The 22,261-nt window shown below is 35.5% G+C and overlaps 1 protein-coding gene across 3 annotated transcripts in view; it reads right to left on the bottom strand.

The window, feature by feature from the left end:
• Positions 1 to 17,376, bottom strand: part of LOC127866854 (ankyrin-3-like) — a 36,403-nt gene extending 19,027 nt beyond the window's left edge. Inside the window, exons 1-3 of one of the 3 annotated variants that reach the window (XM_052407682.1) lie at positions 17,109 to 17,376; positions 2,321 to 2,499; positions 15 to 201 (exon numbers count right to left, since the gene is read on the bottom strand). In XM_052407682.1, coding sequence (XP_052263642.1) covers positions 15 to 201; positions 2,321 to 2,473 — 340 coding nt within the window. In that variant the 5' untranslated portion in view covers positions 2,474 to 2,499; positions 17,109 to 17,376. Of the gene's footprint in view, positions 1 to 14; positions 202 to 2,320; positions 2,618 to 6,540; positions 6,724 to 17,108 lie in introns of those variants that run through there. The other 2 variants (XM_052407681.1, XM_052407680.1) reach the window with 2 other exon arrangements.
• Between the last annotated feature and the right edge of the window lie 4,885 nt (positions 17,377 to 22,261).

Genomic DNA, 22,261 nt, shown 5'->3' with positions numbered 1-22,261 from the left:
TATCCCATTCATACCTGTCACGCTAATTAGCACCCGGACGCTCTTGGGGTCGATCTTATGTAGCCCAAACCCAGGGAGTGGCAATCGTATCACTGGCGCGGCATGGAACTTCCGGCGAAGAGGCTCCATAAGAATGAGAGGCGACACAAAGGCGTCATTACCCATAAACTGGCGGACCATCGACTGGTCAGTGTTTGTGACCTTTAAAATAGCGTGAAAATCGTTGGTCATAATTACGTGTTTCACAGTTTTGGAAAAGGCACAAGATTTGTCGAAGATACAATTTGAGACTGAATGCAGAATCTGATCTGATGAGACTCGCTCTGGAAAAACGGGGTATAATGCATACGCGTAAAAAGTGTCGTCCCAGATTATCCCGTGCCGTCCACATATGCTGATCAGGATGATACTGTTCCACCTAAGTGGAATTATTTCGCTAGAATAGACTTCCTTTACACGGACAGTACTATAAAAGATTACACAAATAGTCCCTGATTAGCATGTGCGAACTGCACTGCTTGGTCTGGAACGACATTTTACGCACATGCACAAGTAAATCACTGCACTGCTTGGTCTGGAACGACATTTTTTACGCACAGGCACAAGTAACGGACTGCACTGCTTGGTCTGGAACGACATTTTACGCACATGCACAAGTAGCGGACTGCACTGCTTGGTCTGGAACGACATTTTACGCACATGCACAAGTAACGGACTGCACTGCTTGGTCTGGAACGACATTTTACGCACATGCGCAAGTAACGGACTGCACTGCTTGGTCTGGAACGACATTTTACGCGCATGCACATGTAACGGACTGTACTGCTTGGTCTGCAACGACATTTTACGCACATGCACAAGTAACGGACGGCACTGCTTGGTCTGGAACGACATTTTACGCACATGCACAAGTAACGGACTGCACTTCTTGGTCTGAAACGACATTTTACGCACATGTCCAAGTAGCGGACTGCACTGCTTGGTCTGGAACGACATTTTACGCACATGCACAAGTAGCGGACTGCACTGCTTGGTCTGGAACGACATTTTACGCACATGCACAAGTAACGGACTGCACTGCTTCGTCTGGAACGACATTTTACGCACATGCTCAAGTAGCGGACTGCACTGCTTGGTCTGGAACGACATTTTACGCACATGCACAAGTAACGGACTGCACTGCTTGGTCTGGAACGGAACTTTACGCACATGCACAAGTAACGGACTGCATTACTTGGTCTGGAACGACATTTTACGCACATGCACAAGTAATGGACTGCACTGCTTGGTCTTGAACGACATTTTACGCACATGCACAAGTAACGGACTGCACTGCTTGGTCTGGGACGACATTTTACGCACATGCACAAGTAGTGGACTGCACTGCTTGGTCTGGAACGACATTTTACGCACATGCACAAGTAACGGACTGCACTGCTTGGTCTGGAACGGAACTTTACGCATATGCACAAGTAACGGACTGCACTGCTTGGTCTGGAACGACATTTAACGCACATGCACAAGTAACGGACTGCACTGCTTGGTCTGGAACGACATTTTACGCACATGCACAAGTAACGGACTGAACTGCTTGGTCTGGAACGACATTTTACGCACATGCACAAGTAACGGACTGCACTGCTTGGTCTGGAACGACATTTTACGCACATGCACAAGTAGCGGACTGCACTGCTTGGTCTGGAACGACATTTTACGCACATGCACAAGTAACGGACTGCACTGCTTGGTCTGGAACGACATTTTACGCACATGCGCAAGTAACGGACTGCACTGCTTGGTCTGGAACGACATTTTACGCACATGCACAAGTAAACTGTTTGATTGCAAAACAGTATCATTTCAAAGATGATTTTTGAGAAAAATACGCCTCGGACCGTCCACAGGGAACCATTTTCTCAACTACTTAAGTTTATTCATTACCATTAAGATACATTTTGCTGAAAAACAACAACAAACAATTCAAAAGCCATGACCAATACATTATATCAATATCAATACCATGCAAATTTGATTCTATATAAAGCGCAATCGTGATGAAATAGCATGTTTTGGGATGACTTAACACAGAGTGTCCTCAACATGATAACATATACCTTTTTTGCACGTACCGGTTATACGCTTAACATAAATTCCAATTCGCTTCGCCCTCCGAATTTGTAACATAGTTTAAACTTAAAGAGGGTTTACGCCAAAACGACAAGCAAATAATTGTATAAGCGTTGTTTGCAATCGATGTTGTTGATGGTGGTGTTGTTGTTGAGAAACAACGAGCAACTGACAATGTATCAAATTGACTTACCTGAAGGGAAACTCTGCAGAAGCTCCTCGAGCCACTGGTGAACGTCCCGGGAGGCATTTCGCACGATATTTCCGGGAAAAGCGAGGACAGGATGGTACCCCCGTCGGACGTGAGGAACCGAACCGCCTGGATGTCAACTTCGTCGTAATCCATGGGTGACTAGGAGAAAGACTAGAGACCTAAAGAAAGACAGGAAATGAAGAATGTTATTTTGCAACTAACTTCGTTGTATTGGTCGTTTCCAGTCGGTATCCCGGCTTTACAGCAATTACCGCCTAATATGGATTTTCACTAAGAAGAGACATTGTTTAAACGAGAAATTTCTTATACGCGCAAAAATCTTCTCTGCAGTGCACTCAGGCTAATCTAGAACGACACTTTACGCACATGCGATAAGGCTAATCTAGAACGACACTTGACGCACATGCGATAAGGTCGGTTTTCCTGGAGCGAGGTTCGTATAAATGATTGGTATCGACATAATGTTCCATCTTAAGAGCTATTATTGCGTGCATTGCATTTACGTGCTCATTTTTGTGAATTTGAGTCATATAAGAACAACTATAACAAACGAATTATACATGTTTATTTATCAAAAAATATTTTTTAAACATCGTTATAACGTACCCTCATAAGCAATCATCAAAAGAACATGGACGTTGAATAAATCTCGGCAACAATATTGTAGCTCATTGAAAACAGCAGTTTCTAGTTATTTATTTCCCAACATCAAGCCTACGCTATGATTAAGACAATTGTCCTGGAGTTTATTGGCATGGTGACAAGTGTAATAAAGCAAAGTGTCAATATCTGTAATGGATTGAGTCTATAGCTTGGAGTGGTGCCATAAAATTATCTGCAATTAACGGAAAATACGAAAAACAATCGCAATTTACATCAAATTCAGCAAATAAATACTATTTTGACACTTAAAGGGGCCTTTTCACAGATTTTGGCATTTTTTAACTTATTCATTATATGCTTTATATTGATAAATGTAAACATTGGATCGTAAAAGCTCCAGTAAAAAATCAAGAATAAAATAAAAAAAGGAAAAGAACATAGCCCGGAGCAGGTTTCGAACCAGTGACCCCTGGAGTCCTGAAGTAAAAACGCGTTAGCCTACTGAGCTATTCCGCCGAGTACTCGTACTTGACGTATTTTATACCTTATATAAGCAATCTTCGTAGTTGCACACAATTTAACGACAAAAACAGAACTCTCCAAATTATTCAATCGTTTCGCGTTGCAACGCTTTATAATTTTTATGTTTTAAAATCGTCAAAAGATGCATTTAATGGCTATATGAGAGCATGGTAAATGTTCAGTATTACTGTTTCCTCACTTATATCATAACTAAAACGAAAATTTGCGAATCTGAAACAACTTTTTTCAATTTTGTCAATTTACCAAAGCGTGAAAAGATCCCTTTAAATGTTTGGAAATGAGGTTAAAATATCAAAGTTTTTTAACAGGTCTTATGAAAGCGTAAATTAGATACAGTTTGAATACCATGTACATGAAAACTAATCGTTGACTCAAATAAAGATCTTTCAATGTAATGGCGTCCTAAAAAATTGTTCAAAATTAGAAACCTGTGATTCGACAATCACAGAAGGGCTCGTAGAGGACATGGAGAGGGCATTAAATCCAGAGAATCAGAGAACCAGATACATGAAATAAATCTTAATTAACAATCGACAACAGAGCTTTCTAACTGGAAATTCATACATTTTAATGTATTTTTATGTTGAGTATCCAAGTGTATCGGATGATGCCGTATGGTGATGAAGTATGCGGAAACGAAGACAGTTGGAGGATACTCTCCGCTTAAACTAGATGTTTGCAAAGAAGAGACTTTCATGAAATGGAAAATACCATAACAGCGGATAGTGTCTTGCCCGAATAGCATGTTCGGACAGCACAGACTAATCTGGGACGACACTTTACACATATTCATAAAGCCCACTGTTGCCAGCAGGCGGATCAATCATGTAAGTGAGTTGCACGAATTACTGCTTGAGAATATGTACTCATTAATTAGATTTGAAGTCTCTCAAGACCTCCAAGAATCGCAAATGTATCATTTATCATAAGAATAATGTTCTGAATTATTTAGCGCTTGGCGAACATAAGTGAAAGTACAGGCTGAATAATTGCACACTTATGTTTTAAATATAAGCTGTAATTTCTTTTTACGCTGTCAGTCTTTTAACGTTGCCCTTAGATAACAAACATTTACCGGGTATACTTGATAACAAGTACGGCTTTTCTGCTTAAATGTATATTTTATCTCTACAGTATGTCCATTTTTTTAAAGAAACATATGAAAAGTCTTGTTTTGTGTATGATGGATTGTTTTTACGAGTGGTTGTAGAAGATACTAGTTTTACGAGTAAAATACATATTTTATTATTCACCGAAAACAAACACATTTTCGTCGTATTTTAAGCATATTCTTAAGAACGACAAAATACGCGAAAGCTTCATACACGTCATACGTATGTATAATAACGTCTTCAACATAATATGTGCTTAATTAATAACGTCCTGAATTAATATGGTAGGGAAAGTGGAATAAACTGAAAACTCGAAGTAGTCTGTCAAATATTATTATTATATATTTATACATATTTTACTTTACATTTTAATAACCCTCTACTGCGAAGCATTTCTGCTGTTGAGTAATGTTAACAAAGAAAATTCCAAAACAATGAAGCGTTCCTTTATTGCATGCCTTTATCTCCTTGATTGCATGATGACACGCATTCAATAATTGCATTCTACGGGGACTTCGCATTTTGCCACAATACCTCATCAATATAATGGCGAAGACATGCGCATTTTCCAGCAAGCGAGGTGGTTTCCATAGTTAAGTACGTCAATAATTCATGTGAGCAGGTAACTGGTAAAACAGGGCTTAAAGCAAATACGTAATTAGCATGTGCACTATGCGCAGGCTAATCTATAGCGAGACCTTCTTATTTGACTGGATTTTCGTTAAGCATAGATCTACATTTCTTTAACAAAACCATGAAAGCAAAAACTGTCGTCCCTATATGGCTCCTGAAGACACCAATGTCTGACTCATAGACTGACTCATTATTATAATGATGCATGTATTGTCAATATTCATTACTGAACAAATATTTGATTTATGAGAGACGCTTTAAAGAATTGTATTTTCCACTCCTGTCATTCAAAATATAATATTATAAAGACACACGTGTTGTTTTTTTAAATAAAAAAATGCAATTTGTTCTGGGGAAATAATTAATAAAAAATATTCAACATTGGATATAACCGACAAGTTACACCAGTCACCGTTGTATTGTGGATGCATAGTAGATGAAACTAAAATACATTAATCACCGACAACAATCTGCCTTTAACAAATCTAATAAAACTTTCATGGACGCTGATAAAGGATGATGACCGTTATGTCATGTCAGTTCGACGATATAGTATCAACAAGTCACCACACCGTCGGAAGCATAATCTTGCATACTTAATATTTAAATACGTCCAAACGGGAATGATGGTTTCTAAATTTACACGGATTTAGAAGAAGAATCGCTAGATAATTAAGAAAGATAATAATACATACATGATAACCGACATCGGTCATACAATCAATATACATATATATTATCAAAGAAGCATTAACTTATTATTAACTTGTATCGTTTTTAATTGAATAACGATAACATGCAGGTTATTTGTTTTGATAACAAATAACATCAAAATAAAGGGTGGTTTCCTTATAGGGGAAACCCATAATTAAAAAAAAATCGACCCCAAATGGGCGATTAAAAAAGTATCATAAGCTTTATTAGCTTGATTGTAAAGGATACCACAATCAGGCGCTTCACACGACAAAATTGCAGATTAACATTGTATTTTACTGATACAAAATTTGAGTTTTAATAAATAATGTTGCATAAGTTACATGATTATAGCACTATTTACCCATATCCAAAAGCAAATAAGTAAATAAATAAATGACTCCTGCGGGGTAAAAGCTTACTGCCACTCGTGTGTTTTGTGATTAATTCTGTCGAAATATGAGGGTAGACTAGACATCTCAAGATAATGGTCATTGAGTTTCACTGAGTTTCATAAATATTATGTACAGTATATATACGCCATTTCGACATAATTGAATGATTATGCCTTCATCGACAATATGAAAAAATAATAAATGTAGATAAGAAACTTACTTTAATCATCAAAGCTGTAATGTGTCGTGAAAGCAACCAACATCCAGGTAGAATACTTAACTCTCATTGTAATACTATGCTCCATAGAACAGGCATAAAGTCCAATGCTTCAAGACTTTCATCAATAGACACGTTTCTTCTGCTTTATATTAAGTTGTGAATATCAATGCGGACGGAACTATATTACTGATCATTAATTTCGCTTTAAAAGTTCAAATAACATTTAAACACCTCACGAGTGGTTCAACCTCAAAATCCCCCGATGCCAAAAGATAAATTCTACAGGGTTTGCTTTTTACAGGGTGACACACAACATAACGTGTTATTGATTGCACGCCCATAACTCTCAGAATCCACTCCAGTTGAAATTACTGGTTTGTTGTCCCCGGAACAGCATATTTGTTAGCGCAACTGGTTTAAATCTTTCCAATAAATTGGGATGGTTTATTTTAAGCTCACACAAGCTTTAATCGTGAGTTTTTTGTGATCACCGTCTATTCGCAGTACGTCGTGTGTCGTCCGTAGTCAACATTTACCTTGCGAGAACTCAAGCGGCCACAAGTATTTTTCAGACCTCATGAAACTTATTCAAAATAAAAAAAAATTCGAATGAAATCTCGGTCGGGTTCCAAACTGAGTCACGTTGGGTTTGAAACCTCGTCACAATTTCAATTAAAGAAAACGCTTGTGAACACTCTTAAAGCCATATGTTTGACCAATTTTATTAAACTTGCTCAGAACATTTATTCTAAAAATTTCGAAAATGGTTCCGGTCCGTTGAAAACACGACCGCCAGGGGGGACGGGTCAGTTTTTGTTATGTGGCTATAATGAATCCCCGTAAACCCTATCATTTGGGTGTTGTTTTTTTTCGAATCGAATTTTCATTTAACTTAGCTAGAACCTTTATTATAATGATATCTCGGCTGAGTTCAAAAACTGTTCTGGTCAATTAAAACACATGGTCTTAAGGGTGCTGGCAGTTTTCCTTTAATTACTATAGAGAAACCTGTTGAACACTAGAGGTGACATCCTTTGTCCAGTCTTCATTAAATCTGTTCAGAAGATTTGCGCTAATGGTTCCGGACCATTGAAAAAGATTGCTACAATGGAGCGGGGCGAGTTTCGTTATATGGCTATAGTAACCATTGTAAATACTTGAAATGTCACATATGTTTGCCCAAGCAGCATAAAGCTTTAAAAAAAATTCTTCTAATTAAATCTCAGTTGAGATAATAAACATGTTTGATATTTTCTAAAAAGCAAGGTCAGAAGTCACAATTATTATACAAACATCTCAAAAAATGCTTATGCCCCGGTGAGCGACCAATGGCCTGCTAAGTTTGTTAAGTTTTGGTTACAAAATGTGTATTTTCATGATCTTACAAACACGATTTATGTCGCATAATTTTGTTTCATCGTGCATCAATGCCCTTTAGTGTAGTGCATCAATACAAGTGCTATGTACATGAATTGTAAATCTAATAATTGTATTAATCAGAACTGCAATATTTAATATTAATTAACAGAAAAATCTTGTATACATAAATACAGAATATTTTAAGTGCACCTTCTGCTATGAAGACCGATAAATCATGCACACGTATATTACGTAAATTGTATCTTTAGAAAATTACCTGATTGACGTAATTCCTATTTTTAATGTTAAGAACAAACAAACATATGGTAATTTTTTTATAATCGCACACCTATGGTGAACAACTATTAACACAATCAGAAAGACAAATGAAATGTTACATCTTATATCAATGTTTCACAATGAATGTTTTGATAGTATTGCGCATGCTCATATCGAAGAATATCTTTAACTGGCCATCATCAGCTATAATACACAGCTCTTACAGGCAACACGTAATTGTGTAACACTCGTTCTGAGCAGGCTGAACATAAACGAATAAAACCATCAGCAACAGCAAATTAGTCTTTACGTGCCTCATCAAACTTTCATGGGAGCTGGTTTAGAATGAATACACCGTGAAATATCTCGATAACGAAGCATTGCTATTAAATGTCAAGAAATTCACCCATTGCTGTTGACGAGCAATGACTCAAATATGCATTTCATCAGAGGACGACGATATTTGATAGTGCGTAACCTTCAATTAGATCGCATGGTTGAGTCGATGCTTTTAGCTTAATTATTATTCTACTATATCCAAAAGCCATCAGACCATTCATTTGACATACTGTTGAGTGCAACATTCATAAAGTTTAATAGAACCGAGTCGTGTGTGCATGTGTATATACATGTACTTGTATTGAGGTGGGGCTATCAATTAATTGTTTGTGTTGTTAAAAGAACTTAGTAATTTACCGACGGTCTCTAAGAACATAGGATGTATTATTTAAGTCGGTACTATCGTTTTATTGGTTTGACTCAATCCATTTTATAGGGTTGCAAAACTGAATTGTATACTATTGTTGAATGATTAATATTTTGTAATATTGTTTAACGGGTATATGAGGTATAACTTAATTTCTCTGAGGTCTTATTATCGCGCTTTTCGCCCTGCCGCATTTGCGCGAATTTATGAACTCAACGGATATTTACCGATTTTACCATTTGTCTAATTGGAGGAATTCACAATGTCCATCAATGCATAATAGTTCATGTTTTCATAAAATGTCCTCTTTGCCAACGTTAAAATAAATAACGTGTTATATAAGTATTTCAAACATATTATTTAGGTTTTGTAAAAGACGAATTGGAATTCTAGTTCAGTTTAAGTCGTATAAAAAAACAACTACTGGAAGGAAAAGTGTACCCAAATATCAGTACTGCTGGTGCTATATGTTTTAAAATTACGTTTATAACTGATAGTTTGCCCTTTTAATACACATGTCGTCTTTGTTCTGTTAGAAAGCGAACGAAAACATGGCGTACATGTATAGCGTAATATTCTAATCATAAAAAGCATTGGCGTTTTAAATTCAATTAAAAAACATTGTTATCCGGAGAACGAAGAGATCTTTACTTTTGTATAAATACTAATTGAATATTTTACAAGTTGACTTATTGAGTGAAAAAAATCGCGCGCCCCATGTGGGTTGTTAATTTAAGACAGTAAGGTTGACATAATTTAATTAGCATACTCTGGTCTACTTCTAATTGCGGAGCCATTCTGAGACGTGGAACCGTATCCATTAGGGACCCTATCTCACGCCGACCAGTGCAGTGCATGTGTTTATTGAATTATAAGATGTCGTAGTTGGGCATCCCGATAGTGTTTGGCCATATGTAGCTCAATCTCGATTTATAGATGCATATTCGATCGTATTTTTTGTACAAAACTATAATGGAAATTTCGTGAACTTAAGACCATGCGCATATGTCTGCAATTAATCTTGCCCGAAATATGAACCTTTCGAATTTAAAAGTTTTCCCAACAGTTGAAATACAGACTAAAAAATACTTCAATTTTTTCATATTGAAAACCAAGGCAAACCATTTAACAAATACAGCAAACAAAACTGCAAATTGATTTTCGTTTCTGTAGGAATACGAACATAATATGTTAAAGTGAAGTTGATTTCTGTTCCGACCATTAAAGCAAACAGTTTGTATTGAGTTATTAACTAAATGTGAAATTACGATGTTCAAATAAATTGTTTATGCCAAGCAGAAATAATGGAAATGTTAACAATGTAATTAAATATATATTTTTTAGATTTAATATTATTTATTTAACACATAAGACCTAAAATAAAATATATAAAGTTCAATGAATATTGATTATATTATCTAATGAAGTGTTTGATTTACTTCAATATTAGACCCACATGTGTCTACAATACACTCTCACATTCTCGCTAAATATAAACAACATGTATCAAGCTGTAGTTATATTATTGGACTTATCAAAGCCTAAAAAAACTCAACAAATTAAAACAGATAGTAACAAACGTGAAATACATCGTATTGGTATTGAATTCATGCCATTAGCTTCTCTTTTCTTACGGGCAATTACTCGTACATCGGATCTACATTTTTGTAATAATGTGTTATATCTACCATCCAACACCTCATAACTACCTTTTTGTGAGGATGTTCATTTTCAAAACAGTGGGCTCTTTCGATGATCGATTATTAGAAATTCCGTTTTATGAATGAAACTCCATTTTGATGAGGCCATACTATGGACGTATCACGTGATGAAATAGTCGCATTTGATTGGTTTACTTTTAATAAGATGTAGAACGAACTAAGCAATACACAAAAGTGATTTTAATTCCGTTGGTTAAAGACGATTTAAGTTACATTTGCAGAAGATCCGCACGACACTTTCTGCCTAAACTGGATTTTCGCTAAAAAAGAGACTTCCTTTAAACGAAAATTAAACACAATCGGACAGTATCCTCCCTTATTGGCCTATGCGAACTGCGAAACCATTATATGTATTTATTATCGTTGTGTGAATGAATAAACTGGTTATAAAGGTTTTTGAAGGTGATATATGTCCAATGGTGCGGAAATCAAGATTTCCTCGTGCACAGATTTGTAGGTTTAGTCATTCGACAGGCAAGCAGGGTAGAGCGAAGACTTGATTTAAATCGTTTTATTTATTTATGCTCTGTTTGTGTGTTGATGTTAATATTATGTTTTATGTGTTTCAGTGAGTTTTATGAGAGCAGACGGATGACTGACTTGAGATAGAAAGGGGCATTGGTTCCGGACATTTTACCATGGGATTTACAGTTTTCTAAAAAGAATACTTAACGTTTACGATATAGTAACGGCTGATTATTTGTTGATTTCTCTAAAATTAGAGGTTTCAGGAGGTGATGAAAGCACCTAGACACCGGTCTTGAGCCATGGGTCCTTATACGTCCCCCTGCCATTAAAAGAAAAATGAAAAATGAGCAGTAGGGTTGCGTATCCCGCTCGCGGTTACACCTGAATCGTTCGTTACCACCGATTATTGTTTGGGGTGTACGTGAAGTCATGTGCACTTCTCTTAATTGATGGTAATGAATAAATCTTGTAATTATCGCAGCTGTTTTATCAAAACTAATGCTTCACTTTATGTACTTTTCGCAAATAGGCGTTGTGGATGGGCATAGGGGGCGTCCTCGGTGCGCTTTGGGCATCGGCGGCGGACGGGCATTTGTTAGGGCCGTGACGTCCTTGGTTGGGCTTGTGATTTTGAATTGTGTAGTTAAATTGTGCAATTGTATGATTTTGAATTTAGGCTTGACGTCTGATGGGTATTAATAATATTCAATTATTCACATGTAACGCATGAGCATTTTTAATGATACGTATAACGACGTGTTCTACAGAATGGATTTAGTATCGTTTCAGTTCTTAAATATATGAGAAGGATGTCGCAACGTTTACTGACGTCTCGAGACTCTTCAACTGAGCGGTGCCATTGGGGTCGATATCTGTTGCACATTGAACACATACGATCGTCAGAAAATTTGTTTCTTGCATTTATGTGTAGAAAGCCCTGTCAGATACAAACACCCACTCCGTGCGTGTGTTTCAATAAATAAAATACCCTGCTTGTCATGACACCTAAACAAATGTGTTTGTTTTTATTCTAAATGGTTAGATGATAAATAATTGATGTTTTTCATAAAATGTAATGGAATATAAAACATAAGTCCCGTTTTCCCAGATCGAGGCTAGAATTTACATAAATATGTGATATCGATCAAATGTTCGATCTTAAGAGTTTTGATTTGAGTGCATTTGCTTACACATGTAAGTGTGTGTGTTTTTAATCAATATGATTATATTACAAGATAAGTATTGATGCAAAGCATCAAAGGGCGTCGGGAATTTCAGTGTAAAAGGCACTCAATAAAGTTACATGGAACGATTTTTTTACTGTAAATATTAGTATATTGGCCGATTATTTTAATCAAAATAGAAAAAGATACTGGTATAACCATTATATATGATTTTGTGTTATAACCCCCAAATAACCATTATCTATGATGTTGTGTTATAACCCCCAAATAACCATTATCTATGATTTTGTGTTGTAACCCCCAAACATTCAATAGTTCATTTTATTAACATTGGTTTCCTTTTTTTACTGGCATCCGTGTGCAATTTTCATGAATGGAACAGAACTGTGTAGGTTTTAAAAAATCTGCTTCATCTCACAAAATGCGCATTGATAGTGTCACCTAAAAAAGTCCATACCAAAGGGTCCATGCCACCTGGATAGTAATACGTGTCGGGCTTCGCGCTCTATTTGTGGTTCTTAAAAAAAACTCCGAGGAGTGCTTGACTCTAGGGAAACGGGTTGCTGGGACACAGCTCTTCCTTGATAAACGGCTGCTTCCTTTATCACAACTCATTGTAACGATCAATAATACGTGACGCGCTTTGCGCTCTATATGTGGTAGGGATAGTACTTAGGGCCTATGTAAACAACCATAAACAACAACAAAAATACATGCAAAATAGATGTGTTGTTTGCATTTATTTGTTAATATAAAAACACGTGTATTTTTGTATAAGATATTTAAGAGACGTAAGAAATTTTAATTAACGTTGTCACCACGCGGCAACCATTAATTTTAATAAAAATGTGCAACGTTGTATTTAGGTCGCATTAAAACGCAGTATTTTTAAATTCTATTTAAAATAATATATTATATATCCATTTGGTTATAGCAAAATTGTTCAGCCCTTGAAATAGAATGGTGACTCTTATTATCCACCATACCTGGATTTTTAAACGTTAAAAATATATATAAATATATAATATAATATATATTTTATAATAATATATATAAAATATATATAAATATATAAATAAAATAAATAATATATAAAGAAATGCTCCCCGCCTGGGAATCGAACTCCCGATCGCTAGGCGGACACCTCATCCACTTCACCACGGCGACTGTTGAAAGTTTAGACAAAAATTGTGACTATTTATTTAAAGTTTCACCGGTTCGCGTATTTTCCCAGTCCCTGTGATCTTTTATTAGTGCCCAGTCCCTGTGTTTAACTATTAATTAAAAGAATTAACTTTGCATTTTTGGCAATAAATGTTGTAATAAATATAATAGGCACATATGCAGTACTTATTTACACTAATTCACACAAAAAATCACCACTATGCAAGATATTCTGACAACAAAAATATATGCATTGATCCGTACAATAACTGCTCCTCCCATAAGCGAAAAAAATGCATTACATACCAGTCGCCGCTCTCCAGAGCGACGCCAATTATTTACAGCACACGAACGACTCGGAAGAATGACAACAAAAAACTATCGTGATAGAGAATAAAATACTTGAGGTAATATGCAACAGGATATTTACCTTTTTACGTAACCTCGTGAACAGGCACCAACATAACATTGACACGGAACAAATCTCGAAAACAACCGTGTACTTCATTGAAAGAAGCAGTTTATAGTTATTAATTTCCCAACAGAAAGTCTACGCCATAATTAAGACACTTGTCCTGAAGTTCATTGCTATGGTGACAAGTATATTAAAGCAAACATTTTTTAATATCTATAATGGATTGAGTCAGTAGTTGGAGTTGTGCCATAAAATTATATTTAATTAATGAAAAATAAAAAGCAATTGCAATGCATGTCAAGTTTAGGCAATAAATATAAATTTGACAATTAACGGTTAAAAACGAGGGCCACACAAATAACAGTTCTACATACATAAAAAGCATACGATATAATTTGAATAGTATATGTATGAAAAAAAAATTGGTGACTCAACATGGTATCTTTCTATTTATTTTTTACATTTTATTTGCAATAACATTGTAATTGCGGATTATTTTCCTACTCTATAGTGCAGTAATTGTCTGTTGGCTTTTATATATGTAGTGCTAAAAAGGTTACTACCCTGTCGTTGTGTAATATATCATATAATGCTTAGAATTAAATAACGGCGAGGATGATATATTACAACACGATATGACAGTTACCTGTTTTTCTGTGTATCGTTTTATCACATCACTACAGTATGTCGCCATTTTTAAAGAAACATAACAAATTGGTTCATTCAGTATGTCGCCATTTTTAAAGAAACATAGCAAATTGGTTCATTTTGGTGTGCGTTTGAATTTTATTTTACGATTGGTTGTAGAAGAAAATTTCACGTGTAAAATAAATTTTCGATCATCCGACGAACACAACAAACATTTTTTATTGTAGGACTATGCTTTAAAAAAAGCGGAAAAAGTTTAAACGTCATACGTTTGTGTATAATAACTTCTTCAACATATGTGCTATTAAAATAACGTCATGGTGGGGGAAATTGTCATAATATGTTTGTCGTTGTAGCTAAATCAAAAGTTGTAGGAATTGTTCGTGGATTTATGGTAGAAACTATGTTTGTGAGTATTCTACACGCAATTTCAGGAAAAGCATCTGACACTCGTAGAATGATGAAATTGATGGGAAAATATTGTTGAATTTGTTATATTTTCACTCAGTGAAAAATTAAAAAAATAATATTTTTCACTTTAAACGATTTTGTTACATTCACCGTTTAGGATTTGAATGCAAAGAAAATAAACATAAAAGACATTAAACACCGACAAATATCAATATTGTTTTATGAAAACTGCTATTAACAATTGTCCGTAATGTCATCAGTGTCAACAAGCACCACAGAGTCGGTAGCATTAAAGGGGCCATTTCACAGATTTTGTCATGTATTGAAGTTTGCCATTAAATGCTTTATATTGATAAACGTAAACATTGGATCTAAAAAGCTCCAGTCACAAAACAACAAGAAAACAAGTTACAAATAGAAAAAAGTAACCCTCAACTGGGCTCGAACCACTGACCCCTGGAGTCCTGGAGTAAAAGTCTAACGCTTAGACCAATCGGCGATCCGAGCTCATACAATGGACTCTGCAAAGTATTCAATCGTTTCGCTTTGCAACGCTTTATAATTTTCCGGTTTTTAAATCGACAAAAGATGCATATAATGGATATTTTAGATCGTGGTAAATGTTCAGTATTACTGTTTGCTCATAAATATAATAACTAACACGAAAATTTGCGAATCTGAAACAATTGTTTTAAACTTTGTCAATTTACCAAAACGTGAAAAGGACCCTTTACAGAATGAATCTTGTATAATTACTGTATAAATACGCCCAAACAGAATTGTTCATAATAATAATCAAAGTACTGGCAGTACTGGTGTGACGATGCTTTTGAAGAAGATGGATATAAAACATCAATTTAAGTTTATCTATATCAACACAATTGTGTTTGTTGATACGAACATTTGGGTACGATAAAAAATTTGGGTACGAAAATTTTGGGTACGAAAAAAAAATTGGTACGAAAAAAATTTGCGTACGAAACATTTTTGGTACCAAAAAAAGTTTAGGGGTACGGGGAAGTAGTACCCGTGGGTAACTTGACCCATTGAGCGAAACTGGGAGGCGGGTCACATTCTTGTTCATTAAGTATGGCAATACCTTCATGATGATTCTCGAAAGTAGGTATGAGCACATAGCCGGACCATGTGAGCTCAATCGTATGAGCACTTGACTATCCGAGTTCGCCCACGAACATATGGATAAGTTAACTAATAGCGTAATGACCTTATACATGCATATGCTGAAATCTAACGATCGAACGAAATATCAAACATTTATCATTTGTTAATCCGAGTAAATGTGCGATGTCGCGATTCTAAACACCAATGAATATTTTATAGAACGCTTAGTTTATAATTTCTAATTGACACGAATTGATGCGAAGAATCCCCAGATAATTAAGGCATATGATTATAAACATTTCTATGATAAGTGAGTACATCGGTCATACCATGAATAATACTATTTGTTATCAATGTAGTATCAAATTATAAATATTTTATATTGCTTTTAATAAAATGACGATGCCTTACAAAGATTGTTTGTGTCGCTAAAAATGAAATCAAAATAAGGCGTTTTCCAAATTTAAATAAAAACACAATTGTTTGTTCAAACTATAATTGCCCAAAAATGTTCGAATAAAACAATATCATTAACCGGATTGTAAAAAGCAACTTAAAAATGGCGCTTCGTATTATAAACATGCAGTTTGTCTTTCTATTACACTGAAAAATAACGGAATTGAAATAGTTCAGAAACATTTATGATAATTCGTTTTTTAACAATTTCCAAAAGCCAAAGGCTGTAAAATTAAAAAAAACACTTCTGTGAGGCGAATGCTTATTTACACGCATGTGTTTTGTGATTATGCTAAGCTTAATGTGAGGATTGGTTAGCCATCGACCTGTTGAAACCCATTCTAAGGCGGTTACCTCAGCTTTAATCACTCATTCATGCTAAATGTCGTATAGAGTTGTAAGCTAAAGAACTAAGTGAAAAATTCTCCTTTAATTTTTAGTTTTTTCATTCTCAATTTTCCTATATCTGTATCACATTGATATGGGCCCAATTAAGTGAACAAATATTATGTATCTCAGTTAATGATGTATTTTTGTGGTTGTTCATAATGTATACTATATATAAAATTTATACGGTATTGCGACATAATAGAAAACAATAAGAAATAAGAAATAAATGTAGACAAGAAACTTACTTCGATCATCAATTTATGTTGTACAGAGTCGTGAAAGCAGCCTACAGGTTATATACTTTAGTCTCTGTCATTTTAAGCGATATAGAACCGAGTCAAGTCCTTCAAGAATTCCACCTTTAAGCACGTTTCTTCCGCTAAATATTTAGTTTTAAATATTAATGTAGACTGAAGTGTTTATTGATTATTAATTTAGCTTTAATATTTAAAGCTGTCAATAACATTGTAACTTAACACAACACGCGTTGTTCAACCTAAATATCCCCCGATGCCAAAAGATAAATTCTACCAGGTTTGCTTGTTGCAGAGTGACACACAACATAACGTGTTATTGATTACACGCCTTTTAACTCTCTGAAATCACTCCTGTGGAAAGTACTGGTTAGTTGTCCCCTGCACAGAATATTTGTTAGCGAAACTGGTTTAAATCTTTCCAATACATTGGGATAGTTTCTTTTTAGCTCACCTGAGCACAACGATTTTATTGTGAGCTTTTGAGATAACCGTAAGTCCGTCGTTCGTCGTTTGTCATCCGCTGCCAACACTTACCTTGTGAAAACTCTTGCGGATCGCCATGGCGTAGTGGATATGGTGTCCGCCTAGCGATCGGGAGGTCATGGGTTCGAACCCCACTGGGAGCGTTCCTCTGATCTCCCTCAAAGACACCAAGTACTGGTTATAGTCCCAGGAAACGGACTCGAGAGCGTTTATATGAGCCTACGGCTTTCGATGCAATCGAGCTAACATAAATAGGTTTAAACTTAAACTCTTGCGGCCACAGTTATTACCCAATAAATCGAGGTCAGACGATTTGTCCAAATGAACTCTCGGTCGAGTTAAAAACTGGGTCACGTTCTAATTATATATCGGGTGAGTTCGTAAAACTGGCTCCATTACGTTGAAATACACGACCGCAAGGTGACGGGACAGTTTTTCTTAAATACATGGTTGGTGAACACACTAGACGTAACATGCTTGTTCGAATCGTCATGGAACTTACCCAGAAACTATGTTTTCTAATGATACCTCGGCTGAGTTCGAAAACGGTTCAGTTCTATTGAACAACATAACCGCAAGGGGCGGGGTCGTATAGAAGTAGACGGCCATGCGTATTTTCATGACAATCGGGACATGGTGGCTATCATATATTGCTGAAGAACGAGGTTCTTATTGTTGGATATATTTAAGTTATGTTTGATTTCACAAATTGATGCATTAGCACGGTCCTGTAAACAATATTTATGCTGTACAATCTTGATGTTAAATCATCGTATATTAACAGGGGGCACGCGTATACGGGAGCTTACCGCGTTTAAGTGAGAAAGTTGTTGCAAAACTTCAAAGATGGCGTCGTTTAAGTGTTTTTCGTGAAGGAGTAGCGGATATTTTCACCCGGTAAGCCACTTTATATTTATATTTCTTTTAAATGAATAAGCCCTTTCGGCTCTACGGTGTTTGTGCTCCCCTCGGTGTTTTGTTTCAAAACCGTAGACGTCGGAATAAAAAAGTTATTGAAGCAAAACCGTCGACAACTTTGTTGTTTAATTTCTTGACCTTCGAGATGATGGATGTTCGAATATCATTTTCTCTCATAATAAACAGTATATGTGCATTTGTACAGTAAAATATAACATAAAAAAGAGACTTCCTTTAAACGAAAATTAAACAAAATCGGACAGCATCCTCCCTTATTGGCCTATGCGAACTGCGAAACCATTATATGTATTTATTATCGTTGTGTGAATGAATAAACTGGTTATACAGGTTTTTGAAGGTGATATATGTCCAATGGTGCGGAAATCAAGATTTCCTCGTGCACAGATTTGTAGGTTTAGTCATTCGACAGGCAAGCAGGGTAGAGCGAAGACTTGATTTAAATCGTTTTATTTATTTATGCTCTGTTTGTGTGTTGATGTTAATATTATGTTTTATGTGTTTCAGTGAGTTTTATGAGAGCAGACGGATGACTGACTTGAGATAGAAAGGGGCATTGGTTCCGGACATTTTACCATGGGATTTACAGTTTTCTAAAAAGAATACTTAACGTTTACGATATAGTAACGGCTGATTATTTGTTGATTTCTCTAAAATTAGAGGTTTCAGGAGGTGATGAAGGCACCTAGACACCGGTCTTGAGCCATGGGTCCTTATACGTCCCCCTGCCATTAAAAGAAAAATGAAAAATGAGCAGTAGGGTTGCGTATCCCGCTCGCGGTTACACCTGAATCGTTCGTTACCACCGATTATTGTTTGGGGTGTACGTGAAGTCATGTGCACTTCTCTTAATTGATGGTAATGAATAAATCTTGTAATTATCGCAGCTGTTTTATCAAAACTAATGCTTCACTTTATGTACTTTTCGCAAATAGGCGTTGTGGATGGGCATAGGGGGCGTCCTCGGTGCGCTTTGGGCATCGGCGGCGGACGGGCGGTTGTTAGGGACGTGATGTCCTTGGTTGGGCTTGTGATTTTGAATTGTGTAGTTAAATTGTGCAATTGTATGATTTTGAGTTTAGGCTTGACGTCTGATGGGTATTAATAATATTCAATTATTCACATGTAACGCATGAGCATTTTTAATGATACGTATAACGACGTGTTCTACAGAATGGATTTAGTATCGTTTCAGTTCTTAAATATATGAGAAGGATGTCGCAACGTTTACTGACGTCTCGAGACTCTTCAACTGAGCGGTGCCATTGGGGTCGATATCTGTTGCACATTGAACACATACGATCGTCAGAAAATTTGTTTCTTGCATTTATGTGTAGAAAGCCCTGTCAGATACAAACACCCACTCCGTGCGTGTGTTTCAATAAATAAAATACCCTGCTTGTCATGACACCTAAACAAATGTGTTTGTTTTTATTCTAAATGGTTAGATGATAAATAATTGATGTTTTTCATAAAATGTAATGGAATATAAAACATAAGTCCCGTTTTCCCAGATCGAGGCTAGAATTTACATAAATATGTGATATCGATCAAATGTTCGATCTTAAGAGTAGTTTTGATTTGAGTGCATTTGCTTACACATGTAAGTGTGTGTGTTTTTAATCAATAAGATTATATTACAAGATAAGTATTGATGCAAAGCATCAAAGGGCGTCGGGAATTTCAGTGTAAAAGGCACTCAATAAAGTTACATGGAACGATTTTTTTACTGTAAATATTAGTATATTGGCCGATTATTTTAATCAAAATAGAAAAAGATACTGGTATAACCATTATATATGATTTTGTGTTATAACCCCCAAATAACCATTATCTATGATGTTGTGTTATAACCCCCAAATAACCATTATCTATGATTTTGTGTTGTAACCCCCAAACATTCAATAGTTCATTTTATTAACATTGGTTTCCTTTTTTTACTGGCATCCGTGTGCAATTTTCATGAATGGAACAGAACTGTGTAGGTTTTAAAAAATCTGCTTCATCTCACAAAATGCGCATTGATAGTGTCACCTAAAAAAGTCCATACCAAAGGGTCCATGCCACCTGGATAGTAATACGTGTCGGGCTTCGCGCTCTATTTGTGGTTCTTAAAAAAAACTCCGAGGAGTGCTTGACTCTAGGGAAACGGGTTGCTGGGACACAGCTCTTCCTTGATAAACGGCTGCTTCCTTTATCACAACTCATTGTAACGATCAATAATACGTGACGCGCTTTGCGCTCTATATGTGGTAGGGATAGTACTTAGGGCCTATGTAAACAACCATAAACAACAACAAAAATACATGCAAAATAGATGTGTTGTTTGCATTTATTTGTTAATATAAAAACACGTGTATTTTTGTATAAGATATTTAAGAGACGTAAGAAATTTTAATTAACGTTGTCACCACGCGGCATCCATTAATTTTAATAAAAATGTGCAACGTTGTATTTAGGTCGCATTAAAACGCAGTATTTTTAAATTCTATTTAAAATAATATATTATATATCCATTTGGTTATAGCAAAATTGTTCAGCCCTTGAAATAGAATGGTGACTCTTATTATCCACCATACCTGGATTTTTAAACGTTAAAAATATATATAAATATATAATATAATATATATTTTATAATAATATATATAAAAATATATATAAATATATAAATAAAATAAATAATATATAAAGAAATGCTCCCCGCCTGGGAATCGAACTCCCGATCGCTAGGCGGACACCTCATCCACTTCACCACGGCGACTGTTGAAAGTTTAGACAAAAATTGTGACTATTTATTTAAAGTTTCACCGGTTCGCGTATTTTCCCAGTCCCTGTGATCTTTTATTAGTGCCCAGTCCCTGTGTTTAACTATTAATTAAAAGAATTAACTTTGCATTTTTGGCAATAAATGTTGTAATAAATATAATAGGCACATATGCAGTACTTATTTACACTAATTCACACAAAAAATCACCACTATGCAAGATATTCTGACAACAAAAATATATGCATTGATCCGTACAATAACTGCTCCTCCCATAAGCGAAAAAAATGCATTACATACCAGTCGCCGCTCTCCAGAGCGACGCCAATTATTTACAGCACACGAACGACTCGGAAGAATGACAACAAAAAACTATCGTGATAGAGAATAAAATACTTGAGGTAATATGCAACAGGATATTTACCTTTTTACGTAACCTCGTGAACAGGCACCAACATAACATTGACACGGAACAAATCTCGAAAACAACCGTGTACTTCATTGAAAGAAGCAGTTTATAGTTATTAATTTCCCAACAGAAAGTCTACGCCATAATTAAGACACTTGTCCTGAAGTTCATTGCTATGGTGACAAGTATATTAAAGCAAACATTTTTTAATATCTATAATGGATTGAGTCAGTAGTTGGAGTTGTGCCATAAAATTATATTTAATTAATGAAAAATAAAAAGCAATTGCAATGCATGTCAAGTTTAGGCAATAAATATAAATTTGACAATTAACGGTTAAAAACGAGGGCCACACAAATAACAGTTCTACATACATAAAAAGCATACGATATAATTTGAATAGTATATGTATGAAAAAAAAATTGGTGACTCAACATGGTATCTTTCTATTTATTTTTTACATTTTATTTGCAATAACATTGTAATTGCGGATTATTTTCCTACTCTATAGTGCAGTAATTGTCTGTTGGCTTTTATATATGTAGTGCT

Source organism: Dreissena polymorpha, chromosome 2 (assembly GCF_020536995.1).
Source record: "Dreissena polymorpha isolate Duluth1 chromosome 2, UMN_Dpol_1.0, whole genome shotgun sequence".
Lineage (NCBI taxonomy): Eukaryota > Metazoa > Mollusca > Bivalvia > Myida > Dreissenidae > Dreissena > Dreissena polymorpha.
Note: the sequence above shows the minus strand (reverse complement) of the source record. Positions and strands in the feature narration are given on the sequence as shown.